General features: G+C 54.0%; 4 protein-coding genes across 5 annotated transcripts; all 4 read right to left on the reverse strand.

Annotated features, from left to right (window-relative positions):
- Nucleotides 1-70: 70 nt before the first annotated feature.
- NCU01747 (glycerophosphocholine phosphodiesterase Gde1) lies at nt 71-4,776 on the reverse strand. Its single transcript, XM_952077.2, has 3 exons — nt 4,325-4,776; nt 866-4,271; nt 71-789 (listed from the first exon to the last, which is right to left on the reverse strand). The coding sequence occupies exons 1-3, from the start codon at nt 4,339-4,341 to the stop codon at nt 475-477; spliced, it is 3,738 nt and encodes a 1,245-aa protein (XP_957170.1). The 5' UTR covers nt 4,342-4,776; the 3' UTR covers nt 71-474.
- A 923-nt stretch (nt 4,777-5,699) lies between these two features.
- Nucleotides 5,700-6,879, reverse strand: NCU01746 (hypothetical protein). Its single transcript, XM_952076.2, has one exon. It carries the CDS (start codon nt 6,604-6,606, stop codon nt 6,073-6,075), a length of 534 nt encoding a protein of 177 aa, XP_957169.1. The 5' UTR covers nt 6,607-6,879; the 3' UTR covers nt 5,700-6,072.
- NCU01745 (SPX domain-containing protein) lies at nt 6,880-9,991 on the reverse strand. The gene is made up of 2 exons (XM_952075.2): nt 7,422-9,991; nt 6,880-7,356 (listed from the first exon to the last, which is right to left on the reverse strand). Exons 1-2 carry the CDS (start codon nt 9,723-9,725, stop codon nt 7,258-7,260), a joined length of 2,403 nt encoding a protein of 800 aa, XP_957168.1. The 5' UTR covers nt 9,726-9,991; the 3' UTR covers nt 6,880-7,257.
- Nucleotides 9,992-10,237: 246 nt separating this feature from the next.
- en(am)-2 (enhancer-2 of am) lies at nt 10,238-19,369 on the reverse strand. 2 transcript variants are annotated; one of them, XM_011395198.1, is made up of 5 exons: nt 19,032-19,369; nt 16,984-17,252; nt 16,870-16,923; nt 16,097-16,809; nt 10,238-16,036 (listed from the first exon to the last, which is right to left on the reverse strand). In XM_011395198.1, exons 2-5 carry the CDS (start codon nt 17,106-17,108, stop codon nt 10,578-10,580), a joined length of 6,351 nt encoding a protein of 2,116 aa, XP_011393500.1. In that variant the 5' UTR covers nt 17,109-17,252; nt 19,032-19,369; the 3' UTR covers nt 10,238-10,577. The 2 variants fall into 2 exon arrangements, with proteins under 2 accessions (XP_011393500.1, XP_011393499.1); XM_011395197.1 differs by having other exon boundaries at nt 19,028-19,369.
- Nucleotides 19,370-19,594: the final 225 nt, after the last annotated feature.

A 19,594-nucleotide genomic window follows, 5' to 3' on the forward strand; every position in this document is an offset into this window, starting at 1 on the left:
TTACGCAATCTAGACGAGAGGTAGGTTTGCAGTCCCGCACACACACGACATCGTCTCAGCCACCGGCGTTCCCTTGTCAAGCAGTTCCTTGGTGGGTGGGTGCCGTCCACATCGGGCACCTCTGAGGCAGCCCACACTGCGCTACCTCTAACAGATCTGGCCAGTGCATGATTACTGAATGAGTGCTGTTAGCCCAGGAATATACCTAAAGGTACCCCCTAGGTACCTAACTCAACAACAGGTCACCATCGGTATACCCGACGACAACCCTCAGGTCCCTCTCGGCCCTCCTCTCCAGCTTCCACTCTACCCAAGCCGGGCACTTTGGTGATGACTCTTTCGAGGTCACGAACAACTTGATCCTCGACTGCTAAATTGGCTATTGCAATTTGATAATCATGTACCAAAACTAACGCTTCCCCTTTCAAATGCGCCTGGCATCGCTATCACAAATCCCCCTCCCCCGGCCATCCTTCATGTCCGCAAAGCCCTCATTGTCTCCTTGATTTCCGTCTTTGGGTCTCCTCCTGCATTGGTAGTCATCCGAATCTCGGTACCGTTACCGTTACCGTTACTATCCCCATAGCTGCTTCCCTCAGCAGACGAGCCCTCTTCCTCGATTCGCTCCTCCTTGTTGATTGCCTCCTCCACCTCCCTCACCCTTTGCTGAAGTTCTTTGGCATTACTGCCGCCGCTACCATTGACGTTGCCTTGGTCCCTGGTCAGTCCCTTACGGATAGCCAGGACACTGTCGACAATGACGGCGTCAATGCCCTCCTTGACTTGTTTCTATGAGTAAAGAAGAAAGTTGGTTAGCCTGGTTCGAATGACAAAAGGAATTTGAATGCATCATGAAAAAACCTACCTGCACCAAGCTTGGATCATTATTCTGCGACCCATAACTGACACAAACTAACCCGCTCTGCTTGACCACCCTCACCAACCGCGGACTGTTAATCAGCGGCTCGGCGTTGCTCACAATACCCAGCAGATTCCACCTGCTCGCGAACCGAATGGCCTCCTGCAGACTGCTTGCCCTGACATCGCCGACAGGACACGTGCCCGCATCCGTCAAAAACAAAATCGGGATGTTGGGTTGCTTGAAGCTCAGACACAAGCAAATATCCGGGTTGAAGCTCGAAAAGATTATGTGCCGCTGCCCCGCCATGTCGTACACCTTCTGGAGGACCGTGTCGCAGAACGAGTTGAGCTCAACCGCGTACGTGTCCATCTCGTGTTCCTCCGTCTCGTGCAGCATCGGGTACTTCATCTCGACGTTGAAGCCCACGCTCTCGGGCAGCTTGCGGAACAGATCCTCGAGCGTTGCGAAGGGTGCTTGAATGAAATTGCCGCGCGAGTTACCCTTGTAGCCCTTTTCCTTGAAGTCGCGCGTGTGTTTCATGCGCTCTTCCATCAGGTCTTTACCATCTCCGGGGAAGTCCATGGACATGGAGCGCTGCCGTGGGCCGGGGCTATTGCTGCGGAATTTCTTCAGCTGCCTATGCTGGGCTTGTTGGCCAGGTTGGCCGTGGTGGCCGTGGTGACCGTGATGGTGGTGGTGGTGGTGGTGGTGGGTGCCCGAGCGGGACGAGTCTGGGTTGATGTGGAGGAACTGTTCGAGAGTGAGGGTGTGCACGGGTGCGTCGAAGCCCGTCTCGCTGACGAGGAAGTCGTGGTAGATGACGGGGACGTGGTCCTTGGTGAGTTGCACGTCGAACTCGACGTATTGAGCGCCGAGGTTTGCGGCGGCAATGAAGGATGGGATCGTGTTCTCGCCTAGCTGGAGGGACTTGTTGGCGACAACGTTCTTGCCGAGGCCGCGGTGGCCAATAACCATGGTAGAGTCCAGCTTCTTCCAGTACGTCTGCTGAGAGGTTACTTCCATCTTTGGGTGAGAGAAAGGAGTGATGACCAGGAAATTGAAATTGACTGTGCCGATGACTTCAAAGTTGCTGCCCATAATCGGCACCGAGATGTCGCCTTGCAAATTCATCCTCTTGGTGCCGACGGTGGGACGGACACTCGAAAGGAGAGCAACACCTCGGCCAACCTTGTTCTTCTCGTTACCCGAGTATGTCGGCACGATATCGAAAAAGAGTCTGACCTTGGCGGCGTCCCTGGTGGTGAAGAGGATAGGCTCGGTAGAGATGTTCTCGTGAACAGGCAGGTCGATCATAGTCGGGTCGCCCTTGGCGCCTTGGGCGGAGACGACAACCGACAGAGCCGTATCCAACTGTGTAGTGTGCGCTTCGGCAAGAGGCACCTTGTCCAGCTTGATTGCCTCAATTCCCTTGCGCATATCCATTGAACCCAGACTGACCAGCACGAGGCTCTCATCCTTGAGGTACCTGTGACCAAAGGTCTTGACGGGTTCGGCGGGACGCGACGTTGCGTTGGACCGTCTATCTCCCAGGGATGCAGACAGCGTATTGTTGTCGGTCTCGGGGTACGGTGTGGTCGTCGATGACTTTTCATCGTCGCCGTCGGAGCTGCTGCCCCCCTCATCCTCAGGGGCTTGACTGTGAGCAGACAGGAGTCGTGCAATATCGAGATGGCCTCTCAGCGCCGCATGCTCCTTTGCCGTCCAGCCAGACGAATCCAACTTGTCCACATCCGCACCAGCATCCACGAGCAGCTGAGCGACACCCAGATGCCCATCAACCGCCGCAATGTGCAGCGGGGTCCACGCAAAGTTCTTCTCAGCCAATTCCAGGTTGGCCTTTTGCTGCTCAGTACCCTTGAGCAACACCCTGGCGCACTCATCGTGGCCAAATCTGGCAGCAACGTGCAAGGCTGTCTCGCCGCTGTTGTCCTGCCAGTTGATGTCCACTCCTGCATTGACCAGCAGCTCGACGATGTCCTTGGAGTTGGCCTTGGTCGCGAGAGCCAGCACCGCACTCGACTTGGAGATGGCACGCCTCATTTCGGCTTGGTGGTCATTAACCCCCTTCCAGTTCTCTCCTTGAAGCAGCGCTTTGGTGGTAAGCGGGTGGCCGCCTATAACGCTCAAGTGCAGCGGCGCGTTTCCATCCTTGTCTTGCCATTCGGGGGCGTCGATGCCATTCTCGACGTTGAACTGTCCCCAGTCCTGCATCTTGCGCATGATGATCTGGCAGACGACGACGAAACCGAACTGCGCGGCATAGTGGAGCGGTATACGGCCAAATCCGTCCTTGGCAACCAGAGCCACTCTCTGGTCTGGTCTCAGATTTTCTAGTAGGTACTTGAGCAGCTGAATTGCTTCATCATCATGGCCGAGGAGTTTTGACTCCTTCAAGGTCGTCCCGCGCGGTGCCGACAAGGGAGAAGTGGCTGGGGTGAGGTAGGGCTGGGCGTAGTGAACCCCGGTGCGCGGGAAGGGGTACGATTCAGCTTCTGGCTCACTACTGAGGAGCGAGGCCGTTTTTGTGCGACCGATGTGAATGACAAGTCTGTGGATGCAGTTGCGTTCGTTGATGTCGTCGGGCTCGTCCAGCGAGTTGACTTGCTTGAGGAGGAACACGATACAGTCTCTCGAACGGGAGGAAATGGACCGCTGGAGTAGGTTAAGCAGCAAGGGCTGTTGTAATGGTGATGAGCCCTCGGAGCTCGCTAGGTTTCCCTCCTTTAGACCTTTCTCCAAAGCCGCGACTTCGTCTTTACGAATGGCTTGGTCCAACTTGTCGAAAAGCGCACTGGGTATGTTAAGCATTGCCTTTGCAGAAGCACGACCCAGCGAGAGTGTCGATCTCTCGGATTTGGTCTCATCAATGTTCTGCGCATCTCCCAGCTTTGACAGCCACTTGTTGATCTCGGTCAACAGGAGGCTGATGGCGGTATCCTTGGCGAACGGCAACAGATCGACCTTTGTGGAAATGTAGTTGTGCTGGGTGCTTTTTGTGTTGGGGACCTTCTTGTCCAGCTTCTTTGTGATTTTGACAAAGCCACGACGGTTGATTTCGCCGAACCATTGCAGCTTCCGGAACTGACTTCGCAGCTCGAGAAGGGCTCCCATCAGCTCCTCAACCTCGTCGTCGTCGAGGTTGGAGACAATCTCGGGAGTCTTGCCATAGCGATCCTGCAGCACCTTCAGCCGCCGGTAGGCCTCGGCATACTTCTTGTTGTAGAAGGAGTCAACATCTTCAAGGTTTCGGTCCAAGGCGAAGAAGAACTCGGCCAAATCTACCGGCTCTCCATTCTTGGCTGCTCCTTGGGCGGCCTTGATCAGCTTCTTTAGGCCTTTGTAGTTGATGTAAAAGGCTGCCCACTCTGGGACCTGGTTACGTGGGAGACTGTCGAACGGTTAGCTTGTGAGGCAGAGAAGACCAGGCTTAGGCTTGTATACTTTCTGCCAAACTTCATAGTAGGCTGTGTGACTGTGATTTCCAGTCAATGATCTGAGTGCGAGTACTACAGGATCGCAATGCGATGCGAATTCGTTAGGCTGCTCTGTATGTTGGCGGCAAGATGGGCAGAGGGAGTGCAGACAGTCCAGTGTCTGGCAACTGAAGGGAGTGTGGCGGCACTATTATAGTCTCCGGTACTGGATGGTTCGTTGACGGTCAAGGGTTCGGAGACCAGGTTCGAAGGTGAGCCACTAAGTGGAATCGGCAAACAGTTGATGAGTTGAAGAGTAGAGAAAGGACAGAAGACAGGTTCCTGTGTGGCATGTATACCAGCTAAGTATTGCAGAGCCAGTCTAGAACCTTGGTGCCAGGCTACCTAGGTAGGTATGCAGCAAGTGTGGACAAGCCGTCGCCATTGACGAAGTGGAGATGAGAGTGAGTTGGAAAAAGGGGACCATCAGGGATCCATACCTAGGTAGGTAGCTTCCACTTCCCTATAGGTCTCTGGCGGTTGCGTGGCCCGGGACTCGGCCCTAACTGGAACTGAAGCGGGAACGAAAATGCGGGCCATACGAGCGTCGGGCAATGGATCATCACTACCTACAGGTATTGTTGCAGTGGTGATCCCATCAAGGGAACTCTCGCGGCAACTTGGAAGCAAGGGAATTGTGCATTCCCACTGAAAGCGCCCGCGCCCCTAGCAGCCAGTCAGAACCCGCTGTGGCGTCTGCTGCAGCATCCCCCACCTTTCAGTGGACAAATTTGACAGCTCCAACGACACCGGTTGGCGGGGCACCATCTTGACTTGCCTCGCTTGCCTCGAGCTTGCTTTGTTGATCCTCTCATGTTGACACCCCAGCTGGTCTTTTTGTCGTTCGACATGTGAAACGTGAATGAACAACGGTTTGAAGCGAGTCTACACTACGTTCAAGGCTTCAGGTCATCGGAGACTGGGGCGGGCAAGTGGAAGTCGATAGGATGCATCATCTGATCGGAGCCTCCAAGTCTACCTACTAGAATACACTAGCGAGACCTGGACTAGGTACCTCTAGGTAGTGTATACAATGATGACAGAGATGAAGCTATGTCGGACTTGGGAAGGAGCAAGCTGAGCTACACCGGTGCCTCACACCACCTTACACCGGTAGACGCCTTCACATTCTTTTTCCGCGACGAACCGGCCTCGAACTGCAACCTCATTCTTCACACATATCATTCACCGCTCTCGTCCTACCTATCATGGTATCACAGACTGGATCCAGACCCAGGATCCAGGGGACCTCGTGACCTCTCGTGCTTTTTTCATGGAGGACCCTTCAAACATTAGTCAGGAACCACAACGCCTACCTACTTGTATTGAGCTGCTAAAAAAAGTAAGATAGAAAATGAAAAAATTTGGGATGGGAAGGAGACAAAGGTCATATGACACCTTTTTATCTTCCATCTCTTCAAAGATAAACGTAGCACCAGAAAAACCGAGCTATATTAAAGACCACATGTAACGGAGTGTGAGGGGGGGGTTATAGGTATATCCACTATAACTCGTCAAATTCCCTCTGTCATCTTCAACTTCAGCACCTGTGTACCACACCACCCTCCTTTCATAAAAGTAGATAACAAAGCTACCCGTGGTGACTGTGAGGTTGTTCCATGGCCTGAACCTTTTTTTATTCCCTTTCCTGAGGAGCTATTCCTAACTTTCGCCACCACCAACCCCCTCCTCCACACCCTCCCGTCCTTAGTAACCCTAGGTCTGTTCAGAACCCCGTCCAATGAACTGCTCCCCCCTAGTAACCGGCTCCGGCCTCGTCCCAAAAACAATCTTGTACCTTATAATATCCAACACCTCCAACTCCTCTTTCTGTTCTTCCTCCTCCTCCTCCTCCTCCTCCTCCTCCTCCCCGTTCACCCCCTCCCGCTGCCGTACCCTCCTCCTCACAACCCCCACCGCCTTCCCCAGCCCCTTCACCTCCCCATGCAACCGCTGATGCTCGCCAATGTACATATACACCCTCTTCATCCACTTCTTGTCGTTGGCGTCAAAGGTGAGGGAGTTGGGCTGGTAATCGGGGAAATCGATCCTCCCTACAGGGATTGGAGTGATTTGTTCTGTAGAGGATGGGTCAAAGTCGCGTATGTTGAGAGTTCCTTGGAGTTCGAGGAGGGCGAGGCCCGTGGGGGTTTGGATCAGGGTGGGGAGTGGGTTGGTTGCACGTGTTGATGAGCTTGAGGAGGGCGATGGTTGGAGAGGACGAGGGTGGAGAGAAATTTGCGATGACATATCTGCTGGCAGTGATTGTGTGATGTGAGTTCTTGTTGTTGATGATGGTGGGTGATGTCGTTGATTGTTGATTGTGATTCCCGCCTGATTGTGATTTTCCTTCAGCTGGTCGATCTGATGACGAGGGCTCGTTAAAGCGACGCAAGTGAAAATCTTAGCAGGCTGGCCGTCGAGTGGTTGAGCTTTCCTTCATATGACCACCGTCTCGAGTCTGGGGGGAATGATCACGGTGATTGTTACGAGTTTGTCAAAGGCGCTGGTGAGAAGTTGTTTGCATGGAATTGCCGTCCAGTTCAGAACTTCAGTCCATTTACATTTTCCAGAGCAACAATGGTCCGTGCGCATATCACAAGAGAGAGAAAGAGAGAGGGACATGTCCCCTTTCCATGGCCGTCAACATGTTGCCGATTCAACTGCCCTTGCATACTGATCTTGATGCTTCTAATCATGCCAAACTGTATGTATGCCTACTTCAACATAATCCTCGTCGAGACATTCTTCTACTCAACCATCGTCCACACGCCAGACCCCCAAATCATGCAGTCATAACCAAGTTTGTTTTCCGTATCCAATCTTTTGTTACCCCTTTGTTCATCAAGCATGAGTTTCTTTTCTAGTCTCACGTCAATCGACCAAGCTCTACATACACCACTATCTCAGGTCGATGTGACTCGCCGATGAGTTGCTGCTTTGGATGAACAGAGCTTCAATCGCAGCTCTAGCCTGAGCTCTAGCCAAGAAGTCGCGATACTAAAGTCATGTAGTCAGCAATTACTCTGTACCCTGACTGCTCAAAAGACATCTGGAAAACTTACCGCAAAGCTAAAGTTCAAAATCAGCGCTACCATCAGTGCCACACTGATCACCAATGGGCCAAAGAAGTTGTCAAAGTCCTTGCCGCTCCGTTCAATGATCATCTTCCTCCTCGAGTGCAACAAGAAATACCCCCAGCCACCGGCAAACGCCGCAATGATGATGAACCCAACCGCAATCCACTCCGCCACCGTGCCCCTGCCCGCGGCTGTGTACAAGCTGATGGCCAAGCCGCCGAGCAGCACGCAAATGTGCTGCCACTTGAGGAACGTCCGCTCGTTGGCTAGCCAGACCTTGGGCTCGATCTGCAAGGGGCCTGAGTTCTTGAGCCACTCGGTAGGCTCCTCGACGCCGGGCGGCAGGGTCACGGAGCCACGGCGGCCGCCTTCGCCCTGGGCCCGCTTGAGACGCATGGCTTTGGAGTACTTGGAGAGAGAGAAGCCGGGGAAGACGGAGGAGAGGGTCATGGTGCCGTACTCGCTACGGCCCCCTTGTTGCTGCCCGCCATCCTGTTGCTGGCTGCTGCTGCTTTCGTTGAGTTCACCGGCCGGAGTGACAGCGGTAGGGGTCCTGTCTGTCGCCCCGGAGGCGGGGGTTTGCGCTTTGGCGCCGCTGCTCTCGGCCGCCACCCGCTCGGCGAGGTATGACTTGGCCACTGGAGAGCTCCGTGACGGCTTGAACGAGTTGCCTAGTTTGGTTCCGAGGAAACTGCCGACTACTTGCTCGTTCTGTGCACGGTGGGCTCGTTTCACCTCCTCCTCCTCGAAGGCCACTTGGGGATCCTTGCGGATATCGGTGTCCAGATCGGGCAGCCAAAAGGGCAACCTGTTGACGTAGTCCTCGAAAAGAGAGGCGACGCCTTGCATGAACTTGGAAAAGCGAGGGCAAGGGTGGACCAAATGCGAGGCCATCAGGTCCGTGACCCAGACAGGTCGCTTGCGGTTCTGGTCTTCCTTCAGCTTGATTTCCAACACTGCATAGGGAAACAGCGACACCTCGCTCTGGTTGATGTTTTTGAAGGGATAGGTCATGTTGCTGTCGTCGATATCGGTACGGTGCCAGTTGTTTGGATCACGGCACGGCCTATCGCGGTCGAGGGTATCCTCGCGAATGAAGGCAATGTCGGTATCGATAGACAGGCGAATGCGATCATCTCCGGGATTCTGGAAGGCCGTTCGGACGTAATTTGCGCGAACGACGGGCTCGAGCTTGTTGCTGCGAATGTAATCCTGAATAGCCTCGGCAGTGGAACGAAACTCTTCCACGTCTGCGGGGCTCTGGCCCTGTCGTTCCATCTTCTGGATCGACTTCTCCATCTTGTACTCGCCATCCAGAAACGGCTTGATATACTTCTCCTTGATGGGGAACTTGCGCTCCTCGCTAGTGCCGTTGTCGTGTATAATCTTTTGCTCAAACACAATCTCTGGATTCTGGCTCAGTTGACCATACCAACGCAAGCGGAGCGATGACGCCTCGGCCTCACGTTCCACCTTCTGGTAGTACAGCTGGAAGTTGGCATTGTCAAAGTACAAGGATGTGATGGTCGGGTCCTCGTCTCCATCCCATTCCTTGGACGACTGGTGGCTGTAAACAAGGGCAGGGAGCCGACGAAGGATATACGTCTTCACCTCGAGCAGGTTGTCGGGGTGTACCCAGAACTTGTAGGCCGTATACTTCTCGCCGTTGTGTGTCTCGGGCTGACTTATGGGATCGAGATGGTACGGCTCGACGGAACCATTCTCTTCGAGATGTTGGCGGATGGCGAAGTACAAGAGCGACAGCTTGTTGAGCAGAGGCGTGTACCCTTGCTCCGAGTTGAAGGGCCGCTTGGACAGGCTGACCTGCATGATGGGGCGGATCTTGTACCGATCGCCACGCTTCCGGTCATGCTTCTTGACGATCTTGAGGAAGCCCGTGTAGTTCAGATTGCTGTACTTCCGAAGTTCCTTGACTTCGTTCGTAATGGCATCCAGCTCGGCCTCGAGTTCTTTGAGTCGTTGGGCGAGGGCTTCGTCGGTCGGTTTGTCCTTGTTTTCGGAATCGGCCGGTGGCAGATCTTTGAGCTTGTCGAAGGCGGCATCTACTCGCTGACGCAGCTCCTGCATCTTCTCCTCCTGGAACTGGGCGACCTTTTCGAGCTGGACATTGAAAATCTCGTCGCAGAAGCGGACCTCATCCTCCTCGGTCCATGGTTCGTCATCGTCAGGTCTATCCTCTCGGAGGAGGCTCTTGAGCTTATCATATTCAATGTACTTGTCCCGCCATGGCTCGTAAATTGACTGCTTGAGCGTCTTGCCGAAACGCATGGTCGCAGTGATGTTGGCGTGTTGCTGCTGGTGCTGCTGCTGATTGAAGCTTGTGTGGAAGACGCTGTTGAGAAAATGTGATGCGATGATGCTGTTGCGAGAATTGATTGCGGGGAATCGAGACTTTCAAGCTCCCTCGCTGGAATGCGGCGGAAGAATTCAGTTGGGCAAACGAAAACCAAGATCGATGCGATCACACGATTGAGCAGAGAAGGTCATTGCGCTAACAATTGCAGTGTTGTTCGTGGTCCGTGGAGACGCCAGACTGGACCTTCGTGGAAACATCCCCACATCACTTCGTCACTGTCGCAGGGATTGCGTCGAAGCGCGTTCGAGGCCTGCTCCAGTTGAACCCACCAATGCTGACAGGGGTGTCCAGGCCTGCAATTGGCCAATCATGGCTACACGTGCCCCCATCGCCATCCGCAAATTCTCAACAACCTATGTACTCCCCGCCAAGACAAGAATGTCACGATACCCTCACATGCAGCAAGGTCAGTTTGTTAGGAATATTTGGGAAACAAAAAAGGGATATGTATTCGTAAAACGGTAATGGTATATACACAACCCCACCACCCCAGAGCCAAACGATCGAGAAAAAAAATCACAACAGGAAACTGGCAAGAACATCGCAATGACAAAAGGGCCATATGAGCATGCATGCTTTCTTTTGGAAGATAAGAAACAAACAGAATACGCAGCCAAGAAACAAACGCTTCCACCAGTGGTATCAACCTTGAATGAACCCGATGCAGAATAAACCATAAGAATTCCCATCGCCGTCCTCATCCACCACGGTAATGGTCCCAACCGTATCCTCTTCCTGATATCATAGACAATCCCCGCCACCATTTAAGCTGCGGCGGCAGCGGCGAACACCTCCTCAGCGGTGCGCTTGACGATACCGCCAGTAACAGGCAAACATGTGCTCTTCTCGAGGTAGAGATCCACCTCGCGAGCAGCCTGGCGACCTTCGTTGATACCCCAGACGATGAGCGACTGTCCCCGACGGCAATCACCGGCAGCGAACACGCCCTCGACGTTGGTGCTATACTTGCCGGGAGGAGTCTTTACGTTCTTGCGAGGATCCTTCTCGATTTCATCGCCGAGCACACGAGCCTCAGGTCCCAAAAAGCCCATGGACAGCAGGACAAGATCGGCAGGGAAGAACTGCTGCGAGCCCTCGATCTTCTTCATGTCCCAACCGCCGCTGGCAGACTTGGTCCACTCCACGCGGATCGTGTTGATGCCCCTCACCTTTCCGTTGCCGTCATCGACAAACTCCTCCGACATGATGCAGTATTCACGAGGATCCTTGCCCGTGTGTTGCTTGACCTCATCGTGGCCGTAGTCCACGCGGTACACGCGGGGCCACTGCGGCCACGGGTTGTCGCGGCCGCGAGCCGGGGGAGGCTTGGGGAGAAGCTCAAAGTTGATGACCGACTTGGCACCGTGGCGGACAGAGGTACCAATGCAGTCGTTACCGGTATCACCACCACCAATAACAATGACATGCTTATCCTTGGCAGAGATGTAGGAACCGTCGGCCAGTTCGGAATCAAGAAGAGACTTGGTGTTCTTGTGCAGGAACTCCATAGCGAAATGAATGCCCTCAAGATTGCGGTTCTTGATAGGAAGGTCGCGGGCGACAGTAGCACCGGTAGCAATGATGACAGCATCATTTTGCTTCTTGAGATCCACGAGTGTTATATCCTCGCCAATCGCAACGCCAGTCTTGAACTGGACACCCTCAGCAGCCATGAAATCAGTACGTCTCTTGACGATGCGCTTGTCCAATTTCATGTTGGGAATGCCATACATGAGCAGACCACCAAGACGGTCGGCGCGCTCATACACAGTAACGTTGTGACCAGCCTTGTTCAGCTGGTCGGCGGCAGCGAGACCAGCGGGACCAGATCCGATGATGGCAACGTTCTTGCCTGTGCGAATCTTAGGGGGCTCCGGTACCATCCATCCCATCTCGAAACCACGGTCAATGATGGCGCACTCGATCGACTTGATTCCAACAGGCTGCTCGTTGATGCCCAAGACGCAAGCACCCTCGCAAGGAGCAGGGCAAACGCGACCAGTAAACTCGGGGAAGTTGTTGGTCATTAACAGGCGGTTCAATGCATCTCGCCACTGACCCTGGAAGACCAGCTCATTCCACTTGGGGATAATGTTGGAAATTGGGCAGCCGCTATCGGATTGGCAGAAGGGAACACCGCAGTCCATGCAACGGGCAGACTGGTACTTGAGTTCGTCCTCATCAAGACGCTGAGACAGTTCAGCCCAATCCTTGACACGAGTCGCGGGCTTCCGGTACTTCTCAGCACGACGCTGATACTTCATAAAACCGCGCGTCTTGTCCAATACAAGGGCCTTCTTCTTGCTGATAGCGTTATCGGTAATGCTCTCCTCAATATCCTGAAGCTTGGGCGCATGAGGATCCTTCTCCTTTCTCGCAGCCGCAGGAAGGCTGTACTCAGCCCGCTTGGTCTCGGCGGCCTGCTTGACAGCCTTGGCCTTCTCCTCCTCCAGTACGCGCTTGTAGTCGACGGGTAGCACCTTGATGAAGCGCTTGAGGGCACGGGAAAAGTCAACCAGAATACGAGCAGCAAGCTCGGAACCAGTGTAGTGGTGATGATCCTCAACGAGACTGCGGATGAATGCGATCTCTTCAGGCTCCGCCTCCTCAAGAGTGCTGGCTTCAACCATCTCGGTGTTGAGCTTGGTCAAGAAGTCGCCCTGAATATCCAAGATGTAGGCGATTCCACCAGACATACCAGCAGCAAAGTTACGGCCAGTACTTCCCAGGATCACGACCCGACCACCCGTCATGTACTCGCAGCCGTGATCACCAACACCCTCGACAACGGCGGTGGCACCAGAGTTGCGTACAGCGAAACGCTCAGCTGCAACGCCGCGGAAGAAGCAGGTACCGCTAGTGGCTCCGTACAAGCACACGTTACCAACGATAATGTTCTCCTCAGCCTTGAATACAGCGGAGCGAGGGGGGTAGACAATCAGTCTACCACCGGACAAACCCTTGCCAACGTAATCGTTGGCATCGCCCTCCAATTCGAGTGTGACACCCGGAGCAAGGAAAGCACCGAAGGACTGGCCCGCAGAACCCTTAATATTGACATGGACAGTGTCATCGGGCAGTCCCTTCTCGCCATATCGTTTGGAAATTTGGTAGGACAGTGAAGTGCCCATGGCGCGGTCAGTGTTAACGATATCACACTCAATACGTGAAGGCAGTCCCTTATCAAGGGTCAACTCAGCCTCAGTAATAAGCTTGTTGTCCAAGCGAACGTAAAGCTTGTGATCCTGCTTGCGGACATTGAAAGTTGCCACCCCGGGACGGAGTTTATGGGCGGGAGTCAAGATGAGAGATAGGTCAATGTTGGAGGTCTTCTTGGTCCTGAGATCCTCACGAACCTTGAGCACCTCAACATGACCAACCATCTCATTGATGGTGCGGAAACCAAGCCTGGCCATGATAGCACGGAGCTCGTTCGCTACGTAGTAGAAGAAGTTGATCACATGCTCAGGCGTACCAGTGAACTTCTTGCGAAGTTCAGGGTCCTGAGTGGCAATACCAACAGGGCAGGTATTCAAATGGCACTTGCGCATCATGATGCAGCCCATGGCAATGAGAGGAGTGGTCGCGAACCCCCATTCTTCAGCGCCCAGCAAGCAAGCAATGGCGACATCACGGCCGGTACGAAGCTGACCATCAGTCTGAACAACAACGCGCCCACGCAGGTCGTTAAGCACCAAGGTCTGATGAGTTTCAGCAAGACCCAACTCCCAGGGGAGACCGGCGTACTTGATACCAGTCCAGCGAGAGGCACCAGTGCCACCGTCATGACCAGAGATGAGAATGTGGTCTGCCTTAGCCTTAGCGACACCCGAGGCGACGATACCAACACCAGTCTCAGACACAAGCTTGACGGAAACGCGAGAACGAGGACTCGAGCACTTAAGGTCATAAATGAGCTGCTTCAAGTCTTCAATCGAGTAGATATCGTGATGAGGAGGTGGCGAGATGAGGCCGACGCCAGGGGTAGAGTGACGAGTGCGGGCAATGGACTTGGAAACCTTGTGGCCAGGAAGCTCACCACCCTCACCAGGCTTGGCACCCTGTGCCATCTTGATCTGAAGTTCGTCAGAGTCGGCCAGATAAGCAGATGTAACACCAAAGCGACCCGAGGCCACCTGTTTGATGGCTGAGCGCATGGTATCGCCGTTCGGTAGTCTTTGGGACCGTTCAGGATCCTCACCACCTTCACCGGTGTTGGACTTGCCACCAAGCCTGTTCATGGCAACGGCCAGGGTAGAGTGAGATTCGAGGGAGATAGAACCATACGACATAGCACCAGTGCAGAATCGGCGAACAATCTCGGTCCAAGGCTCAACCTGGTCAATAGGGATAGGAGAGCAGTCTTCAAAATTGAAGTCAAGCATACCACGAAGCGTGCAGGATTTGATCTGCTCGTACTCGGAGAGTGAGTAGGCCTCGTAAGACTTGTCGTTCTTGGTACGGACGGCATCCTGGATGTTTGCAATAGAAGTAGGATCGTTGACATGTGCCTCGCCATTGTCACGCCAGTGGTACTCACCAGACTCGGGAAGTCCAGGAACAGCAACGGTATAACGCGACGGGAAACCGCGCTCGTGCAAACGGAAGGCATCCTCAGCGATAAGTTCAAAAGTAATACCCTTGATACGGGAGGCAGTACCTTTGAAGCAGCGCTCAACCACGCTGTCATCGACACCCAAGGCCTCAAAGATCTGGGCACCTTTGTAACTGGCCAAGGTAGAGATACCCATCTTGCTCATGACCTTGAGGATACCACCATCACAGGAGTGCTTGTAGTTGTAGATCAGCTCATCATCAGTCAGCTTCTTCTTGATAAGCTTCTCCTTGTTGAGCTTGATGATGCACTCCATGGCAAGGTAGGGATTGATGGCGTCAACACCGTAGCCAAGGAGGACGCACATGTGGTGAACCTCACGAGCCTCGGCCGTCTCAGCGACAATGGCTGCCATTGCACGCCACTTGTTGCTGACAAGGTGATGGTGAACCATGCCACCAGCGAGGAGAGCAGAAACAGCGACACGGTCCTTGGAGGTGTTGCGGTCAGACAGCACAATGATACGATCACTAGCTTCAATAGCGGCAGTAGCCTCCATACAAATATAGTCAAGGTGTCTAATGTAGCCCTCAATGCCTTCCTTCTTGGGGAATGTCAAGTCAATGGTCTTGACAGTCCACTCGGGATGGATAGTAGACATGTTCTTAAGTGCATTGAACTCAGGAATGGAGAGGATGGGGCTAGGAAGCAGGAGTCTTCCACATTGGGACGAGTCCATTTCGAGAAGGTTGCCCTGGGGACCAACGTAGCATTCAAGAGACATGACAATCGACTCTCTGATGGGATCGATGGGCGGGTTGGTGACCTGAGCGAACAGCTGACGGAAATATTCGTACAGCAACTTGGGAGCATCGGACAGACAGGCAAGCGGAGCATCGTTGCCCATGGAACCAAGAGCCTCCTTTTCATCCGAGGCCATGGGGCCAAGCAGCAAGCTCACCTGCTCAAAGGTGTATCCAAAAGCGTGCAACAGGGGGTCCTCCTGGATCTTGGTGTTATCAGGCTTGGCAGCAAGCTCAATGCTCTGGCTCCCGGAAAGCGTCTCGAGCACCTGAGGCATGGTGATGAGTTCGTTGTCGAGCCATGACCTGAAGTCCTCCCGGCTAGAGACAGCAGCCTTCAACTCGGAATCATCAATGATGCGACCGGCGCGAGTATCAACGAGAAGCATGCGGCCAGGTTGGAGACGGCCCTTCTGAATGATCTTCTCGGGCTCAACGGGGATAGTGCCGACCTCAGACGCGCAGATAATGCGATCGTCGTCCATCACATAATAACGGCAAGGTCTGAGACCGTTACGATCCAAGTTGGCACCGCAAAAACGACCATCAGCGAACGTAAAGAGCGCAGGGCCATCCCAGGGCTCCATTTGGCAAGCTGCCCACTCATAGAAGGCGGCCTTCTTGGGATCCATGCTCTGGTTTCCTTGCCAAGCCTCGGGCACCATCAGCATCACGGCCTCGGGAAGAGAGAGAACGCCGTTGATGGTGAGGAGCTCCAACACGTTATCGAAGGCAGCAGAGTCGGAACCGCCAGCCTCAACAATAGGGTAGAGAAGTTCCAGCTCATCTCCAAAGACATCAGACTGCATGACTCCCTCACGGGCACGCATCCAATTCTTGTTGCCGCGAAGGGTGTTTATTTCACCTACGAAGATTCTGTTAGCGAAGAGCACCAAGTTTTTTACGGGCAAGGTCTATCGCTTACCGTTGTGAGCAGCCCATCGGAGAGGCTGGGCACGATCCCAAGAGGGGAAGGTGTTGGTGGAGAAACGCGAATGCACCAAGGCAAAGTGAGCCTCATAGTCATAGTTCACCAAATCATTGTAGTATTGGTAAACCTGAATCGGCGCCAGCTGACCCTTGTAGACAATGTTCTTGTTGGAAAGGGAGCAGATGTAGAACCAGTTCTGCAGCCCAATCGTGTGTGTAGCTCTCTTCCGGAGGACATAGAGCTGCCGCTCAAACAGCCTCTCGTCAAACTTCTCGGGATCGGTTGTTTCTGGTTCATTGCCGGGCCCGTAAGCAGACGCTAGCACAACGAAAGGCTGCAGAATGGAAGGCTCTCGGGAAAGAGCAGCAGGGCCAAGCAAAGTCGAATCCACGGGAGGCTCTCGCCATCCTAGAACTCTCAAGCCCAACGACTCGGCAATCTCTTCCAACTGCCGCTTCGACTCCTGCAGTGTCTCTGGATCGGGTTTGAAGAACAAGTTTCCCACAGCATACTGGCCGAGTGGAGGAAGCGTAACTCCCACATCGCGCGCGAAGTTCTTCACGAAGAACTTGTGGGGGATCGATGTCATGACACCCGCACCATCGCCATCGCGTGCGTCAGAGCCCACGGCACCACGATGGGTCATGTTGCAGAGCAGGTTTCGTGCATCGCTGACAATCTTGTGACTGGGCTTGCCCTTGATATGGCTGTAGCATGGCAGATGAGCGTTTGTTCAAAGTACCTTGAATTTGTTTCTGGGGTCTTACCAAGCAAAACCTACACCACAGGCATCCTTTTCGAGCTCGGGATCGTACAGTCCCCTAACAACATCTAGTTAGCCAACCTGGCCAACTTATCACAGGAGTTGGGGTCAAACGCACTGCTTCACCGGCAAGGCGCCAGCCCACGAAGAGTTATTCTCTGTTTGGTATTCATAGGGATGATACTGCTCTTTCTCTGTTTCAAGATGCACTTGTCGGTCGTCGAAATCCTCGATAGCGCCCATGCTAGGCAGGCTGTCCTTGGCAAACGCTCGAGGTATGGGTATCGTTCAGAAACTGTCAAAGGCGCCGACTTGGCTATCGGAGCTCACTTGTGAACAAGGAAAAGGAGAAAGGAAGAAGGGATGGCTCGGACGAGAAATGGGGTTCTAGGGAAAGAAAAGTTAGTCAACTGTCAGGGCACGGTTCAAGTTTTGATGGCCACAAATCCGATCTGTACAGCGAGGTAGAAGAGGGAGGGGGGTTCCGAATATTGCAGTTATGCGATTGGACGGAGGCGACACCGCTCTATGTACGTCGGTGATCCGATAGCGGAAAGGTAAAATAGACAACTGTTGCAGACAAGACACACGACAGTATGGACACCGAGCCAAGCAGCAATGCCCGATCTTGGCAGGTTGGATCGGTAACCATGGGTAACAGGCTGGCGGGCCTCTAGTCAAACTCTCGCGACAAGAGAGCATGAGGGAGGGGCTCTGAAGCCAAGACGCACCGGGTCCCTAATCTGAGTTGGAGGCATCATGATAGAAAACGCCCAAGCCACCGGCTGAGTTTGAGGGAGTCTGTGTAGACGGGACAAGTGGAACGGCAGATGCCTCGCTGACACACCAACCGATGGCTTGCTACGGTAGATCTCGAGACAAGAAATCGGGGTAGAAGTGGGTGGCCTGAGTGGGTGCGCGTCCAAGTGGTAGTGATGCTCCTGCGGTGGTACTCGAGTGCTGTTCGAGGTTCGCCGGCAGCTGCTGCTCGTGTGAGCCTGTGATGCAATGGAACGCACAGTCGTACCCAGCCAATTCCAGGGCTGCCCACTCACAACCCCAACACCAACTGCGTGGGACGATATGACGAAAAAAAGCCAATTGCCATCTTTCCTTATCGCGCCCATGCGATTGTCGTCCTGTCTTTTGATAGGCCAGCAGCATCCGATATCGACAAGACCCCAAGCCCAAGCGTGTCTTGCCGGGGAGATCGGCTGGAAGGCAAGATCATCGGTCTTGATGTGGCGGTATTGGCGGTAGGTATTTCAGCGCAGCCAATCTCCACGCCATTCGATGTGTACAAGCAGCCAGCAGTGGAAGTGATAGAGGTGAAAAAGCTCCATGCCGTTTTGGTGATAGTGAGGAAGACGAATGTGGGATGCGCAGGCGGGGGAGTGGGCAGGCAGCCGGGGGCGACTGGAAGATCCCAGCACAAGATCCCCCAAGGGCCAGGGCTCCTAGAGAGGCGGGGGCGGGGTCCACCAAGTGTGCCAGGGGCATCACCACAAAAGTTGGCTTTACCCTGCGTTTCCACTTGGTGACGACCGAGTTTCCATGTCGTCCATTCTTGCTGTCTCGTCATGACTGTGAGAAGATCGATGCCAAGTTGCTACGTCCATCCAGATGGCCATGTTTTCCAAGATCTGAGCATCCGAGTTGCTACTGTGTCCATTGCTTTACAGCGCTCTCTTTCTAGGGGAATCGCTTGTGACTCCGGTTTCGGAACAAGCGTGGCGCTTTGTGCCGTCTTGGGAGTGGTCATCGGCTGGAAGCTCGGGAAAGTACGTATCTTCTGGGCTGAGTGTCGTGTGTGGGATCGCTGATTACCGACCGGTCGTAGTGTAAACTTGGTGCATAGCTTGTGAAATCGCGGGGCCTTGACGATCGAATGGTATCGTCTTGGGAAACTGAAGCCTTTTTGATTCGCTGGTCTCGTAGAGGAAGAGACCAAGACACGGCAGATTGAAGCCGACCAAGTGTCCGATGCGATATCTTTTTTGCGTGCCTGTAGCGGACGGCGGTTTCCAAGTCGCAGCTTGCCCTGGACAGTTACAAGTGTCGCCGAATGTCGCTTCGTCTTGTCCAAGCATCGGAACGGAACTGGTAAAGAGGAAGAGGGGATGGGAAGGGAAGAAGGGAGGGTCTGGATGTTAGTTTCTTACATACAAAACTCGACTAGGAAGAGCACCTCCTAGCTGACGAGCTGTGAATACTGTAGGCACCTGTTGTAGTGGCCAACGGAGTAACAACTGGAAGGCAGGGCCAGATGTTAGGAAGGTCGAAAGTGCACAAGAAAGAGAGAAAAAGAAGAGGATGGAGGAGAGGAAGGGGTGGCGATGACGGATTTTATGAACAGAACGGGCGCTCCGCCTCCGGGGGGGGAAGGGGGAAGGAGAACGAGGGAGGGGGGGGAACCAGTTCGGGAAGACACGCCAGCGTAGAACGGAGGACGGAAAAGGTGGCCGCGGCGCTCGGGGCAATTTGAACGACAGATCCGACTTTCTTTGGTCGGCTGTTGGGTTGCTCCAAGTCAAGAAAATGGCCGGTGCGGAGCACACACGAGAAGTGGAAGCAGGCCAAGCCGGAGTGCCAGGCCCTGGAGAGGATTGCACACTACATGGAGACGGGAAATGCAACCTCGAGGCGAGAGAGGGACCATGTCCAACAGGCAGCGGGCGGGCCTAGTGAACAAATCCAAAGATGCAGATTGGACAGCTCTACAGTCGCAT

This window comes from Neurospora crassa, linkage group II, assembly GCF_000182925.2.
Source record: "Neurospora crassa OR74A linkage group II, whole genome shotgun sequence".
In the NCBI taxonomy this organism is placed as follows: Eukaryota; Fungi; Ascomycota; class Sordariomycetes; order Sordariales; family Sordariaceae; genus Neurospora; species Neurospora crassa.